The following is a 15,824-nucleotide window of genomic DNA, read 5'->3' as shown; positions in this document are numbered from 1 at the left end:
TTGAACCTTGCAATTCTTCAGAGAAAAGTAGCCAGGCAGGACACTAAGCTATAGCTGCTTTTTGGTGAACTTGAACTACTGGGGAGCCCAGACTCTTCCTAAATCCAAATCTTCTGCAAGTCAAAGGGAATCACAGAGCTCTTGTGCTGCTATCACAAAAAGCTTTCTCTTTGGGTTATGAAGGCAGAGGTTTGGCCATGATATTTTTTATCAACTTTCTTAAAAACTGCATTGTCCAGATCACTCTCTGGCTCTGGGCAGCCTGATCTAGTGTGAGGTGTCCCTGCCCATGGCAGGGGGATTGGAAGTAGATGATCCTTGTGGTCCCTTCCAACCCTGACTGATTCTATGATTCTATGATTGATTCTTTTTGTTACTGTTTCACAAATATTCATTCCTACTCAAAAAAGAACAAATATTTGGCTTTATGATTTTTTTTTAAATCATTCTGATAGGGATTGTCGGGTTGAAAGAGATAACACAGAGGAATAAGCCCCATGAGCTGTACCTCTGCCTGGTTTCCTGATCTGTTCATGGGGATTGTAGCACTTATTGTTTGGTAAGGCTTTTTCATGCTAATGATTCACATCTCCATCAGTGTGAAGCTGGAATTATTACAAATACAGGATTTTTTTTTTTTTTTACTCCAGATCTTTACTACTGTCTGTAGCCATTGCCAGACTGGTTAGGACTCTCTGTAGAACCCACAGAGCCAGGGGGTTTATGGGGTTCACACATGTAGCAAAACAAATTATCCAGAAAGATCATTTTTTTTATCCCAAGTCAGTGTGGCACAAAGCCTCAGATAGAGAGTCCATCTCTGTCTCTTCTCCACATGGGTCTTAAAGGTGCTCCTTTCTCTCTCTCTTGAGTCTCAGGAAACTTCAAAGCAAGGTGTGGGACTGAGTGAAACCAAGATATATCTGCTTCTGTTACTTTGATGGTAGATCCTAATCTTTCACTTGAATGTAGAATTTAGCCCAGTCCCTAAGTTAGGGACTTCAGGCATTGTTAGGAGCTAAATGATAAGCAACACCTCTATTCTAGCTGATCTGTTCATGGCCAGTTTATTGGGAATCATGTCAGCTCAGCTCAGATGGATTTACAGCAACTGAGTGGTGTTGCCTCTGACAGGAACACAGCAAACCAGGGAGTCTGACTCTCAAACTAAAGGTTTTCTATGAAATGCTGAGCTGCTTCATTTCCCACTGAAGGTGGTAAGTGTCAAAGGAAAGACTCCTGTGGCAAAAAGACATGTAAGAAAAAACCCACAGGATCCATCTTGCTTTATACAGTGTCTGTGAGTTGCCTGGTTTGTTCCATTTCTGCCTATAAGCAGGGTGTGTTGAGTGCAATCCCAAATTCTGATTGCATTTTATTAGAATCAGAGATGTGGTGTATTGCATCCTTTGTCACTGAAACAGAAATATTTAGTACTGTTCCATCTAGTGTCAAATGTTGCTAAGGAGAAGTATTGTACATTTAACTCTAACTTCTCCTCCCATCGTTTTCCACTATTTTTTCCAGTTAAAATGTTTATTGGCAGATAAAGACATGCATAAAATCTAGCAGCATCTTGGAACAACTTAGGTTAAAGCAATACAATGCTGCATGGCTGTCCTCTAAGGGCAGCTGCTTTGCCGAAGCAAAGCAACACAACATACCCTGGACCATGCCTTAGGCCATCTGCCATCACCTTGCTTACAGAGTGACCAGGAGATAAATATTTCATTTCCTCATAACTCAGTTTCCCCACTGGTCTCTAATTTCCAGATGAAAGTGCTGTGATGGAGCTGACTGGTGTCTGGAGAAGGCCTCTCACTGGAGCCAGGGTTCTGGCTGCTGACCATAGTGGGCTGAGGGTATAGCTCCATGTACTGGTCTGGTACCTTGTGTAGTTTTACTTCTGCTATAAATGTGCAAACGTTGGCACTCATAGCTAGTCTACAAAAATACAAGAATTGCTTTTTAAAATTACTTTAAATGCTAAGTAACCGAAGTTACTGCAAAGTAACTGAAGTTACTGCAAAGTAACTGAAAGCAAATTGCAGGCACATAGTTCTTCTGCACCAGTTGAGCACTCCTATCTCACTCTGTGCACAGAGTTGTATCAGCTCTTCTTCTTCCCAGCAAAGACCTGGGCCCTTGCTAAGGGTAACTCCAGAGCAGCCCAGGTGATGCCCACAAGGTTCTTCAGCCCACAGAGGATGTTGCCAGAGGTCCAGGAGAGTTCCTTAGCTCTGGCCTGTAGCTCCAAAGTCACTTTCTTTTTTCCTCCCTTAAACACAACAGGTCAGTTTTCCCATAGACATGCAGATGGCTGACTGGCTGTAGCAGCATGTGCAGGATAGTTCTCTCATCAGCTGTGTTACAGCCTCTAACATATGTGTATGTGAATGAATGAGAGATACTCTAAAACAGGAACAGCAAATGAAGGGCTTGGAAAAGTAACAAAACACACCAAAATTAATTTTCTTTTTGACAGATGCATATGTGTAGCAGTTCTTACATAGAGAACTTGATCTAGTCATGCAGAGAACATATCCCCTGCTGAAATTCATGAGTTTCTGCATATGATTAGCATTTCCCTTGATTCCCTTTTTTTTTCCACACCATTCTTTTTCTTTTGAATAAAGGCCATGCATCTTACTGAATTTACTTATTTAATATGAGCCCATTACTCTATAAAGGGAGTTTGCCTCTGCATTCTGCAATAATCTGATAATAGTGAGTTGCACTGAATATTATAGCCTGCTTACATTTAATTAAGCAATGACCATTTGTACTCCACAGACTCAAGCTCCCTGTGGTCCTAAATCAGAAAAGAAAGTCCTTTAGGAGATATGCCAATCTTTTTTATTTCCTCCACAGTCTTCCTGGCTTTCTGTGAATGCAATTATATGAACAAATAAACCAGCTTGACTGAATTCCCCTACGTGGCAAGCCCCTTTCTGCTGATAAAGCTACTTGTGTGTGCCATAATTAAATGAGAATCTTAATATTTAACTAAACGTAATAAGCTGTTGCTTTGGCACTTTTGTGGGGGTTGTGGTTTCAATAGAGAAGGAGCCAGGCTTTTCAGAAGCAGGGTGAATAGTCGTTGAACCAATATGCTACTGCTGAAAGATCTGTGAAATGTATTCACTGGGAAGGGCATGTTTTTGTGCTGCGCCTGCCTGTTCAGCAGAGATGGGCAATGAGAGCATGATAATCAGGTACTGGGAGCTTTATTTGAGGAGCTGCAGTTACACATCTATTTATCAGTGTGTCTCAAAAGGGAAATTACAGTCAATGAAACACATAATTTGGTGCAAACCCTCAAACTCTCCTTGGATTCAAATGGCAGAGATAATGCCCTGACTCTCCCTTGTTCAAATCCAGCCTGATGCTATGGGGATGAGCACAGTAAGGGGCTCCCCAGACTGGAATTCTTTGCCACTAGCATGGGATCCCCCAGGCCCTTGAATCCCTCTCTCATGGGGCTCAGGAGCCTCACCATCACCAGGAGACATTTCCCACCACCTAGAACATATGAGCTGAAATGTCTCCCAAAGATGGGCACTTTCCTCACTGTCTGGAAAGGACTTACTCTTTCTGATGTTGAAAGTGGCTACTTTTTCTAGAAAAGGTTCAATGGTTAGTGCACATGGCCAGGATGTGGAGAATAAAGGTTAAATCCAGAGAAGGAGGAACTCTCCTTTATTTCAGGCCCAGAGTGTCCTTGGATAGGACACACAAACAAAATAAACAATCCTTGAAACACTATGAAAGCCGAGACCTCTCCAAAACCTAACTTTGCAGGCTTGCATGGTCTTTATCTATTCCGCTCCACTCTTCTCTTGTCCACCCTTCTCTCAAGGAAGCCCATGGCTTTCCTTTTCACGGATTTACTCTTGTGTAGCAGCACCACCTTGTCCTGAAGCCCTCCATGGTCTCCTCCCATTTTCCCATTTATTAGATGTAACTTGGGCATGGACTTGAGGACTTCTTAATTTGATATCTGGCTTTGCATGGCAAGTATGCATAGTGTGTAGATATCTAACTGGGACCCATAGTACTGCCTCAACACAGAAGGTTGTGTTCCTATTTGCTGGAAAGCAGCTGAATGTGACTGATTTCAGGAATATAGCTTTTTGCCAAAGAAGAACCTGGAAGGGTCTTCAAAGACTTAACTGAATTAGCTATCCGTTACGAATATTAAAGTGGCTATAAAATGTTAAAATGCTTTTTCACAAACAATGCCAAAAGTTTTTCTGATCTTGTCCTTCTTTCAGAAATTTTTGAGCTGGAGGTAAATGAAAATGTGCAGCTGGCTGTAAATGACAGGCAAATGCCGAAGGTGGAATACATGGAAATCAAGATAGATGATTACAGTAAGTAACACCTTTCCTGTCTCTGATTTTCTTTTCCACTGCTATTGCTATAAAATGATACAGTCATCTTGGATAGACTGGCAGGAGGAAAAATGACTTTGGCTCTCAGTAAACTCACACAGTTTGCAAAGCACTCTCTTAGGATGTCCTACTCCAGGAGGTTATTACAGAGACAGGATTTGATGAGAATGCAGCTGAACAAAGACAAAATGATAGGGCTGGGTTGTGGGGTTTTTTCCTTTTAAAATTTTCTTTGTTGAAAAACAAAACAAAACAAAACACTCTGGGAAATGACACAATGTAGTGCCCTCAGTGTTTGGAGCATTTGTCCTAGCTGGCCTGGTCTATTATTTGAGATTGGTTTGATGTGCTTGCTGACCACCTTTCATTGTAGAATACTGAACTGCAGTGAATGAAGATGACTCATGAATAAGAGACCACAAGAGCCATTCAGGATTCTTTGAGAAAGTCACGTCACTTGATAGGGTAGGGAAAAAAAGCAGGTTTATGAGAAAAGCCAAGAGATTTCACGTGGAGTGAAGAAAGCAGAAACTTGGAGCAGTTTAGATATGCAGCTGGTACATTATTTGTGTAATCACTCCCCAAGTATCTATATGCCAGAGAGAAAGAGGAAAGCCTGGTGGCAAACAGCCAAATGTAAGCATTTTCTTCCAGAATCTGTAATTTTACCTGAAACAACCCAAAACCCTCTCCTCTGGCTGTAAGCAAATCTCTTACTTATATATGGAAAATCCACACAGTGGTGCAATGGCTCCCAAAAATCCCAGCGTGTGTGTCTATGGTGGCAACTCTAAAAAACAAACAAACAAAATCCAACTGGAAGAACCTGGTCTCATAGTATTTCCTATGCCAGAAAGGAATGTACCTCTCAGATCAGATGCAGTGAAATCAAACTATTGAGGTGTGAGGGATGACAAGGTACTGATTTACCCAATGTTATAAAATGTGAACCAAAGACTGAGAGACAGTTGCCATTTGGAAAGGCTCATAATGGCTCTACAATGTTCTGCTTGCCAAATGGGCATTAGGAACATAAACCAATGCAGAAAATAACCAGAACAGATGTGTAGTTCCAGGGCAGAAAAAGATGGGGAAAGGACCTATCATAAAGATCACATCTATTCTCAACCTGAGCCAATTCGTAGTGGCACTTGCAGCTTATTAGAGATAGCTTGATGCTAAATTTCTTATCTGCAGGTACCACTGAAATGCAGTTCTGGTCATTTAACCTAAAATACGTGTGTTTGTAATAAATATGAGCTGGCCACAGCCATGTGGCTGTTCTGTGCAGCTGTTCTTCTGTGCCTTCCCTGTATTTTAACAGCTTCAGGCTGGACAGCGTTGGGAGCACTGCACGTAGTGCTTAGTTATATTTAAAGTCAAGCAATGGCCTTTTTGGCTGTCTGTCCCTAGGCCATTGATCCAATTTGCAGCCATTAGCATTCAGATGGAATAACTAATTAGGCAGAGTGTCAGACAATAATTGCAAAGCAAACCTCTTAAACCACACAGTTAATCTGTGTATTAATCTACTGACAACACTCCTAATACCGATTTAATTGCTGGGCCTTTGCTAATCTGGATTGCAGTTAACATTTGAAAATAAATGTGCTCCCCTTAATGCAAAAAGCTTTTGTGTGGCAGGGTTTTTGGCTATTGGTACAAAGCCATAGGAAGCAGTTAAGTGAAGCTTTGGTGAGCGTGTCCCTCAGTTGCTCTGATTTGGTACCACTATGGGCTTCAGCATGGCTACCTCCTGCTTTAGAGCAAAATTAAGCCCTCTGGAAGTTAGGATTAAAACACATGTTTTCTCTATCTGTTCTTCACACCATTACAGCAAAATAATCCTATTCTCTCCCTCCAGCCACCAGACTTAATTGGGTTTTAAATTACTGTTTTCATCGCTGATTTTCCCGCTCCTCTGCTAGCCTGAAATATTGATTTCTGGCTGCATCAGTCACCCAGCTGCCAAAAAGGAAAATTATAGCTATTGCCAGATGTTAATTGAACACTGTAGAAATGATGCATGAGTGAACAGCTCACACAGTACTCTCAATTTACATTTCTTGTCACCATGGCTATCATAATATGAGTCTTTTCATTGACAACATCTGCGTTTGTAAGGTGTTATTTACCAGTGCTTCTGATGAAATGCTGTTTTGTTCCTACTCACAAGCGGCCAAACCACCTGAAAAATCTTTAGAGTTACGTCATCCTTCCCACAGTAAAGACATGTTCCTATTTGTTTGGGTTTTTTTGCCTAGAATTGCCAATGCAGATTTTGAAGCCAGCAACATTTTCGGACACTGCACACTACCCCTTGCTTTTGGTCGTGTAAGTTCTCACTTGTCCTTTCTTTCTGTGCATATTACTAGGGCAGCATGGAAACCTCAGCTATGGGCAGAGCCTTTTAAAATATGTTTTGTACAATGAATGTCAGACCACTTTAATGCCTACATCCAGCACTGCTACCCCTACCCCCCGTCTTACCTCAGAGCCGGGAGAGGCTGGCCATAGGTGACTTCTCACCCATGTCTGAGCCAAGGTTTCAGCTCTCAGGAGGGTGTCCCAGTAAAACCCTGCAGAGTAGGGTTTTATAGTTGTTCCACATACACTTGTAACTGCATAATTCTGGGGGCAGAAACAGGATGAGGGAGAATAAAAGATGGGTGTTGACTTTCTGTCCCAGTGCTCAGGTCAGTCACCCTGAACGTCACAAGTAGTTTTAGAGTGGGATGTAGTCAGCCTTACTACAGCTTAATTTTCAGATGCCCTCCTGCAGCAATCCTTCCCATGTAAGTGCCAGTAAAAAGAGAGCTGGAAACATCTGAAGATCTCCACGATGTTAGCATTTATATTAGGTAGGCAGGGTTTCCTCTGGCAGGCATAGCAGATGGGTATTTATTTATGCAGCATTTAGTAATAACAATACACATTACTGAGGTTTTTTCTGGCAATTTGAAAAGAAACTAGAGGAGAGAAGTCAGACCTTGGAAGAACCAGTTTGGCCCTAGCTGTGTCCCACTTCCTCACTTACTCTCTGCCAGGGAACACCCCACAGAAGAGAAGCCTTCTGCAGGAGTGACGAATGCCACATGAGTGCTTGAACACCACACCCCTCCATGAAGGACAAAACCACCGCAATAAGCATGTCATTACATCACAAAATTACTGCAGAGAAAATGTACTTCATTATACAAGTGCTTGAGGAAGATTGGTACTCATCAAGCTAACAGCACTTGATTAGGCTGGCTCTGAAGCTGGATGTGCCTGGGTCTTGCTTGAATTAACGCAAATGCCTGAAGTCATGTGCACATTCAAATCCTGCCATGAGTTGTCTGATGTCTCCAGGAACCCCAAAAAAATACAAGAAGTAGATGGAAGTGCCAGTGGCTCTACAGTAATCCCAGTCCTAAAATATTACTTGTAATCACCATCATCATCTCTTGATTTTTCCAAGCTGTTTGGCTGAAATGGGCTCAATGTTTCAAGAGGAGTGGCCTTGCAGAGGATCAGACCCTGAGCAGAAGGATGAAGAGGGAATCTTGCCCACCTCCCTCCAATTTTGGGCCAACCTGGGCATTTTTAGGCTGTTAGTTTCATCGCTTTAAAAGTGTCTTTTCCCTCTGTATTTGTGTGTAGCAGTGGTGATAGAAGTGATTGACAGCTCCATCTACAGCTGCTCTCAAGAGCCGTGTTGGAAAGGGAAAGTCTGGGCTGGGTGAATGGGGGCAGTAAATGAAACCCCAGTGCTTGCCGGTAAAGGAAAGACAATGTCTGCAAGCTTCATCCAACATACTTTGGCAGTGCCAGTGCACCCCAAAGCCAGGCTCTTCACAGAAACCCTTCCAACAGTAAAATAACATCTTTGGGGAACACAGAAAATAGATCTGGATTAGAGCAGGTGTGAAATGGGAAAACTCAACTGACCTCTGTATCCCTGCTCTGGTTTACTCACAGGAGGAATCTGCCGAGGTAGTGAGGGTTTGTTCAAAGCCCAGCTTAGCGCAGCAATAATTGGTGTACAAGGAGGGAGGCAGAAACCAACCTGAAGCTTCCACCCCATCCCCAAAATTCATCCCACACAACCAGCCTTCTGCACATCATTGTTGCAGGGTCTGGTCTCCACTTCTGGAAATCTTCCCTGCCTTACGATGCACGTAGGAGCTGCCTGCCCACGTTGCCATGGCAAGCTCACAGCTCGGGGAAGGGCGTTTGGCCCATATTTGGTGCTGTTGCCTTTGCTCACTGCCTATTTCTGTTTCAGAGATGGGACACCTGGCAGCCAGATTGTAACAGAGAGATTCGAGGTGACGTGGGAAAGCGTCATGGTCAGCTCGCACAATGCCATCCTGCTGAAGTTCGACGGCCGCGGGAGTGGCTTCCAAGGCACTAAGCTCTTGCACGAGGTTAAGAGGAGGCTGGGTGTTTTGGAAGAGAAGGACCAGTTGGAAGCTGTCCGGTGAATGACACTGTTATTGAAGAGACTAAGTCATTAATAATAATTAGCCAATGGCTGTCATTAGTCCTGATCGCTTTAACAGTGTGTACGATAGAGCAAAGAGATGGGAGGGAAGGACAATGGAGTCATCTGAGAGAGGTGTCATGCCAGCCAGTGCAGAAGGAGAAAAACAAGCCTTAAACAGAGATAAATTAGACCACACTTATCTGTGTCACCTGTTCAAAGCTTATTTATTTTTAGCTCTGTACAGTCATGCAGCTACAGAGAAGTAAGCTTGAATATCAGCTCCTAGATGAATTTTTTTGCCATTGGGGGGAAAAGAAAAAAACAACCAAACCAAGGCAAAACAAACATCCTTAAGCCCTTTTTAAAACAGAACAAACAGTGCAAAACCTTGAATGTCAGCTCCTGTCATATTGTCAGATTTATTCAGCACATAATCGTGATGAAAATGCTATCAGCATAGTGCAATAGCATCAGCTTCATTATGACTTGGGGCTCTGGGCAACCTGGTCTACTTGAGGATGCCCCTGCTGACTGCAGGGGAGGATGGACTAAATGACCTTTGGAGGTCCCTTCCAACTCAGACCATTCTATGATTCTCTGATTCTGTGACTCTCAAAGGTAGTGCAGGGCATTTGTTGCCCTTTCCTGGCCAAGTCCAGCACAACAGGTTGCAAGATTAAATCAAACTTTCACTCATGTGGAAGGAGGATGTAAAAGTGTGAATTCAGAATTGCCTGCATCCTTTTGCTGCAGCCACCCCTAATTCAAGCTGATAAAAATCACATGTTGCTATATCTAAGGGAAAAAATCTTTTTAACCCATTGTTTCTCCTCTCTCATGTTCTAGGACCATGCTGAAGGAGCATTACGTTGACAAAATGCGAGTGGGTGTGTTTGGGAAGGTAATGTTCTCCTGTTGTTCCTCAGTGCTCTCGTAGTTGGCTGATGTGGCTAAGCAGCTGAGCTAAAATTCTGATTTATTGACTGTGTCAGTGGTGACTTTTTTATTATTATTTATTTTTGAGACAGGCTGCTTCTCCCTGAGAGACGTTCAAGATGAAAGCTCTCATTTTATCAATGTAATTGTCAATTTTTTAAAATGAACTTCCAAGTGCAGAAAGTGACTATTTGTCAGAACAGATGTTGTCAGATAATTAATTATTTCTCCCCCGCCCCTGCAAACCTTCATTTCATTTTTGTCTTGCCCCTTAAGACCTGTGGGAATGTGGGTAGATCCAGCTCATGTCTTAAAAATATATAACCACAGTATTGATTTCTGGGGCTGAGTGGCACCACAGTGTGTGTCTGGCTGGGAAACAGCACTTGCCAAGTGCACATAGGGCTTGTAATGTGAATGGGACTGGGAGAGGAATTGTTTATTGTGGGAGATACAGACTTGGAGTGGGCGAGGAGAGCTGTGCTGTGCAGCAGCATCTCTGCAGGGAATTGTTAAGAGGCTGGTGGCAGGTGCTGTAATTGTGATGTCCATTTTAAATAATGGCAGACTAAGGTAATATTTTGGAGAAGTGACATATCTGATCAGCCCCATGGCCATAATGTGGGATGAAAAGAGGCAAGCTCTGAAGCACACAACCCTTCCAAGCCTTTGGAAAGCTGCAACAAGCAGACAGCTCATCTTCAGATGCATCTGCTAAAGCCAGGGAAATGTCCCTTGTTTTATGTTTTCTTTTGGGGCAAGATATTAAGTGTTGTATAATGGCTGAGAGTTTGCTGCAAGGTCTCAGCTGCAGTGTTTACGTATCGAAAGCAGCAACGCCTCATGGCAGGACCACTGACACCTCTGCCTGGTTTGTGTTCCAGGATTATGGTGGCTACCTGAGTGCTTACATGCTTCCAGCTGTTGAAGAGAACCAGGTGTTTGCCTGTGGAGCTGCTCTCTCCCCATTGTCAGACTTCAAACTATATGGTAAACCCCATGTCAGAGCCTACAGTCTCTCTTGCTGACTACAAATTAAGTTTCTGCCCTAACCTGTCCCAGCTGTGTTCTCTTTCTTCCCCAGGATCCTGCTTGTTTTGTATTACGTGTCTTCTTAGGACTAGAGATAAACCCTTTTTTCTCTGCCCAAGAGCAATGTTGCAGTCACCAGTGGTGGTCAGTTTTATTGCTCACTCCTTTTTGAATAAAAAGTTGGCTGTATACCACTCCAGCCTCTCACACTGACGTACACCAATGCCTTGAACCCGCTTCTTTCTTTCCTCAACCATCCATCCATGGGAGCTGTAGTCCAGCCTGCCCACCTCCTCCTCTCTCTGACAGTACTCCACTGTACATACTTCCTCCCAGGGACACCAGTTCCCTTTGCACTTAGTGCCAGTGAAAATCATAGGACATGAAATTCAGTGATGTTAAGCCAGCCTTCAGGTCCCATACAGTTATCCCTCTGACCAACAAGCTTGTAGGAGCCTATTGATGGAGATGGCCCCAGGTCAAAGGAGAAAAGGACACAACATGATAGGGTTCTTCTGCTCTCATATCTCAGTTGCATTAAGAGGGGGGAAAAAAGCTCCCTGTGACTTACTTGGAAACCATACACAATGATAATGACAGACTCCAGTTTCATGCATATTCTTAGTGCATTTTCAAAAAACTCTTAGAACTGTGTCCTGTGTAACTAAGGCAATGCTAGGAAAGAAGGTATTTTTTAGCATTTGCAATATTTGACTAAGAAGCCACAGTGTACTTGCTTATGATCTTTTCTTCTTTTCTTTTCAAGCTTCAGCCTTTTCTGAAAGATACTTGGGCTTGCACGGGGTTGATAACAGAGCATACGAGGTAACTGCACAAACACTGTGTTTCCCTGATAAAATGTGACCAGGGTGGTAGCTCTTCCTCAATGTTTTCTCCTTTGGGGGAGGGACAAAGAACATACAAGAGGGACTCACTATATTTAAAAGGCAGCAAGGTGTCCTTTATCCTGATTACTACTTTTCTTGTCTTGAGAATAGTGATGGATATGGGGTTTTTTATTGATCAGTCTTCATGCCTGCTTCTCTAAATTGGGTAAATACAGTTATTGTAGTTTTACAGATTGAAAGAACTGAAGCTGAGTGACTCAGATGTGCCCAAGGAGACATGATGTCATGACCTCCTTTAAAGTACATCCAAAGGGTCTTGCCCCTCTAAGGTATAATTTTTGACCCAAAGTCAAGTGAAGCACAGCTTCTCTTGGGTTTTTCAATGTAAACACAGATGTGATATTTCAGGTGGGCAGAACTCTGTGCCCGAGTTAAGAAGGACATGAGAAAGGAGACATGGCACCAGCTAATGAAGATACTGTTTAATGCATATGATGACATTTGATGCCTTCTTTCTTTCAGTTACTTGAAAGAAAAACCTGATAAAGAGTAGTCACAAACCCAAACTTTGTTACACAGAAGACACTGTTATGCCTACTAAGTCTTGTCTTCATCTGAAGACATGAAGGCAGCAAAGTTTTGACACTTAGTTCTTACAGAGAAGGCAGGTAGTACCCTGTGTCCCTGCACTGGAAGCTTTTTCTGGCTATCTAAATACTTTTACTCATGATTTCTAGTTCATGGCAAACTCTTTTAGTCCTTTTAGAAACTTGAAGGCAGGTCAGAAGAGGTGAAGGCAAGGGGAAAAGAAAAGAGAGCACTCTTTGTGCACTGAAAATCAGGCCTGAGCAAAGAGTGGTCCTTTTGGTTGACTTGGGAATAGCTGCCAGGAACAGCACCTGAGCTCTCTGAAGAGCATGGTGCTGTTCTGGGTATGGACCCTAACTGATACATATCTCCTACACATCACAGACAAACCATGAATTGCTTAAGGAGAAGAAATGTTCCTAACCCATGGACCCAATATGAACTTTATGAAGGTGAAGTAATTCAAGATGATGTAGACTCCAATAGAGTATTCTTGTGGCAGCTTACAGCTGAGAGAGTAGAAAGGAAGAAGTGCCAGATATTGGCATACACCATCAGAAGACTTAGGCATCAAAGCCAGGAATCTGAGGATGAGAGTACTCATTAGTCCAACAAAAGAGTGAAGATTAGAGGACATCCTGGAAAAAATGCTAACACTTTCTAAGTCCATGCAGAGTGTGGAGTTGCAAGAAAGCCAGAACTGGCTTGCATCCACCAAAATTTCCAAAATCTTGCCTCTAGCACCAAGGAAATACACAAAGCTACTTCTAATGTTCAGAGGTGTTAACTTCTAAATCTTTACATTAACCTGTAATGTAAAATGATAGTGACCATGTGTTAATAATGCATGCCAAAATTTTTTAGTCAGCTAATTGGACCTCCATAGCCAGGCATGGAAAGTCTCTTGCTGTTGGGCATACATTTGCCTGTCTTATGTGGAAACCACGTAAGACAGCAGGAAGATGAAAACTTGTAAAAGATAGGATTGATACAAATTGTCCTGACTCAAAAATACATTAACTCATGTAAGTGAAGCAGAGCTAGGGCATGTGCATTTAAACAGAAAAGGAAACATGAGTTTAAGTTGATATAGATACTCTTCCCTGTCCCTATAAAGCAGTAACATCTGTGGTTTGAGATATACATTCCTTTTGCCTCTCAAAGACATTTTGTAGTCTTTTGGATTCTCTTTCAGACTTGTATTCTTTTGAATAATGCAGAGAAAAGTGGAGATGTCCTTCATCTCTCTACCCCAGTGCCATTTCCAGTCCCTCAGCTTTGTATTTCCTCTATGCATCTGATAGACAGTCAGGGGCAAAGACATTCTCATCAGTGAACACTTGAATTTAATATCAGATCCTCCTCCTGGCTGTCAAAACTCCTTGAGGTTGGCCTTCAAACCATACCAAAGTCACTCCAGCTCTCTGAAGAGTTCTTAGGCATAGGCACTCGGGCACACTTTTCATCAGTGTTTTGCATTCACTGGAAATTCACTTTGACATTTTTATGTGTTCTGCAGTTCAGACTTTTGGTAAACATTATCAGAACAGAAGACAGCCTGTGTTGATGCCTGCTGGTTATCCCTATGACAAACTACAAAGTGGAATGAAGTGTTTCTATTTTCTCCATGTAAATGGCTAATTTCTAGCAAGATTTTTAATCTTGTCACCTTTTCCTTCACAGATCACCAAATTAGCACACAGAGTCTCATCACTGAAGGAACAGACATTTTTGATCATTCATGCTACTGCTGATGGTAAGTTTGCCCATCATTTGAGCTCATTATGCGTTGGGATGACTTTGATTTTTCTTAATTAAATTTGCCTCTTTAATGATTGTAATTTGTATTTTACAGAAAAAATCCATTTTCAGCATACTGCAGACCTTATCACACACCTAATTAGGGAAAAGGCTAATTACAGCTTGCAGGTAAAGTATGTTTTTCCTTTTTCTCATATTTAATAGTTTGAACTCGAAGTGGTATTAAAAAGCAAGCTTTGAAAAGCAAACACAGCCTGGCTGTAGAAATAGCAGCAGTGCATAGTGTGCTCCTGTGCACTCTTGTCCTTGTGTATATGGCAGTTTTGGTTTGGACAGTGGTAGAACAGTTATTAAATTACAGACATATCTCTAAGGAAATGATGCCGGTTGGCTTTCTTTGGGAACAACAGGCCAAAATCGGGATTAAACCAACCAGAAATTTTAGGGAAAGAGTTGTCTCTTAAATCTGACATGCCACTGCAAACAGCATGCTCTGGTCTCTGGTCTAGAAAGCCCTTCTTTCCACTGAGCTACGTCTCTGACTTGCTGAATGTCCCAAGCCAGTACAGCCTCCAAAATGAACCCATCCACCACCCATGGGGATAGTCCCTACCCTCTGCTACATCCTAATCCACAGTCTAGTGCTTCTAGCCCAGGCTCAGTCTGTGCCAGGGACCATGCTACAGCTCACAGTACCGGCCCTTGTGCTGCAGTGGCCCAAGTCTTACAAGTGCTTGATTCACTGAATACCAGCTCCCTCTGGCTGCACTTCTGAGGAGCTTCATGTGATGGGTTTGCTCACTCCACCGTGCTCCAAGGGCAGGCAGGATAGAGCACAGACATCCGAGCTAGGCAGTAAGCCCAGCACAGCTCTGGTGAGTACTACAATGACTGAGGAGGCCTACACACTTCCCAGTGCAGAAGCATTAATATGTTGGAGCCTGAAGGCACCGTGGGTTCGACACACATCCAAGATTAGTTAAGGACTGAATGGAGAGATAAGGGATCTATATCTTGGATTGAGGTACTCAGAGCAGCAGTGAGACACTTCAGTCCTGCCTGCAAACTTCCAGCCCTAGAAACTAATTTTTTTCCCCTTCAATATCCCAATCTGGACCACCCATTATGATCCCCTCCTATTTTTTCAACATGCACAGAAGTTACCTATTCCATTTAAATGGAAAGTTGCATTTAAACTATTTCGTTTCTATCTTCCAACACTTTTTTTCTATTTAATTACTTCTCCAGCAAGCTTGATTTTTACTTAATGGCATTTCCTCTTCCTCATTTTAGTCAGTAAAACGGAATTCACAGGCTCCACAGACTTTAACTAGAGTTCTTTTTCAGTTTTCACAAGGAGCAAGAACTGTTATTTGCAAGTGTGGTCTTGTTCTGCTTAGCTTGAACTTGCTCAGAATGGTGTTAAACAGAAAATCCTCTTCCAAAGAAGTTCCTTTGCAAGGAAGATGCAAGCCTGCACTCAGAGCACTGTGGTGCTTGGGTTACCCTGGACCTCATGTGCATTTGCAGAAAGACACATGGTGCTGAGGAGAAGCAGTAGGTTTGCAGGCCAGCTCAAGCTGCAGATATGGCTGGTCAGTCTTGAGACTTGAAGCTCCTAACAGTGTGCATTTGCCTGTTTCTGTGCAGATTTACCCCGATGAAAGCCATTACTTTAACAATGCAGCACTGGAGCAGCATTTGTACAACTCCATCGTCAACTTCTTTGCATCGTGTTTCCAAGTTCAGGACAAACTGCCACTAGCCCCACTGAAAGAGGAGGAGGACGACGATTAA

General features: G+C 42.7%; 1 protein-coding gene across 1 annotated transcript in view; it reads left to right on the top strand.

Moving 5' to 3' along the window:
* Window positions 1-15,824, top strand: part of DPP6 (dipeptidyl peptidase like 6) — a 375,478-nt gene extending 359,654 nt beyond the window's left edge. The window contains exons 18-26 of the mRNA XM_054390267.1: window positions 4,275-4,373; window positions 6,659-6,728; window positions 8,662-8,856; window positions 9,709-9,763; window positions 10,683-10,788; window positions 11,597-11,655; window positions 13,950-14,022; window positions 14,122-14,195; window positions 15,678-15,824. Of these exons, the coding sequence (XP_054246242.1) occupies window positions 4,275-4,373; window positions 6,659-6,728; window positions 8,662-8,856; window positions 9,709-9,763; window positions 10,683-10,788; window positions 11,597-11,655; window positions 13,950-14,022; window positions 14,122-14,195; window positions 15,678-15,824 (878 nt within the window). The remainder of the gene's footprint in view (window positions 1-4,274; window positions 4,374-6,658; window positions 6,729-8,661; window positions 8,857-9,708; window positions 9,764-10,682; window positions 10,789-11,596; window positions 11,656-13,949; window positions 14,023-14,121; window positions 14,196-15,677) is intronic.

The sequence above is a fragment of the Indicator indicator genome, chromosome 20 (genome assembly GCF_027791375.1).
Source record: "Indicator indicator isolate 239-I01 chromosome 20, UM_Iind_1.1, whole genome shotgun sequence".
Classification (NCBI taxonomy): Eukaryota; Metazoa; Chordata; class Aves; order Piciformes; family Indicatoridae; genus Indicator; species Indicator indicator.
Note: the sequence above shows the minus strand (reverse complement) of the source record. Positions and strands in the feature narration are given on the sequence as shown.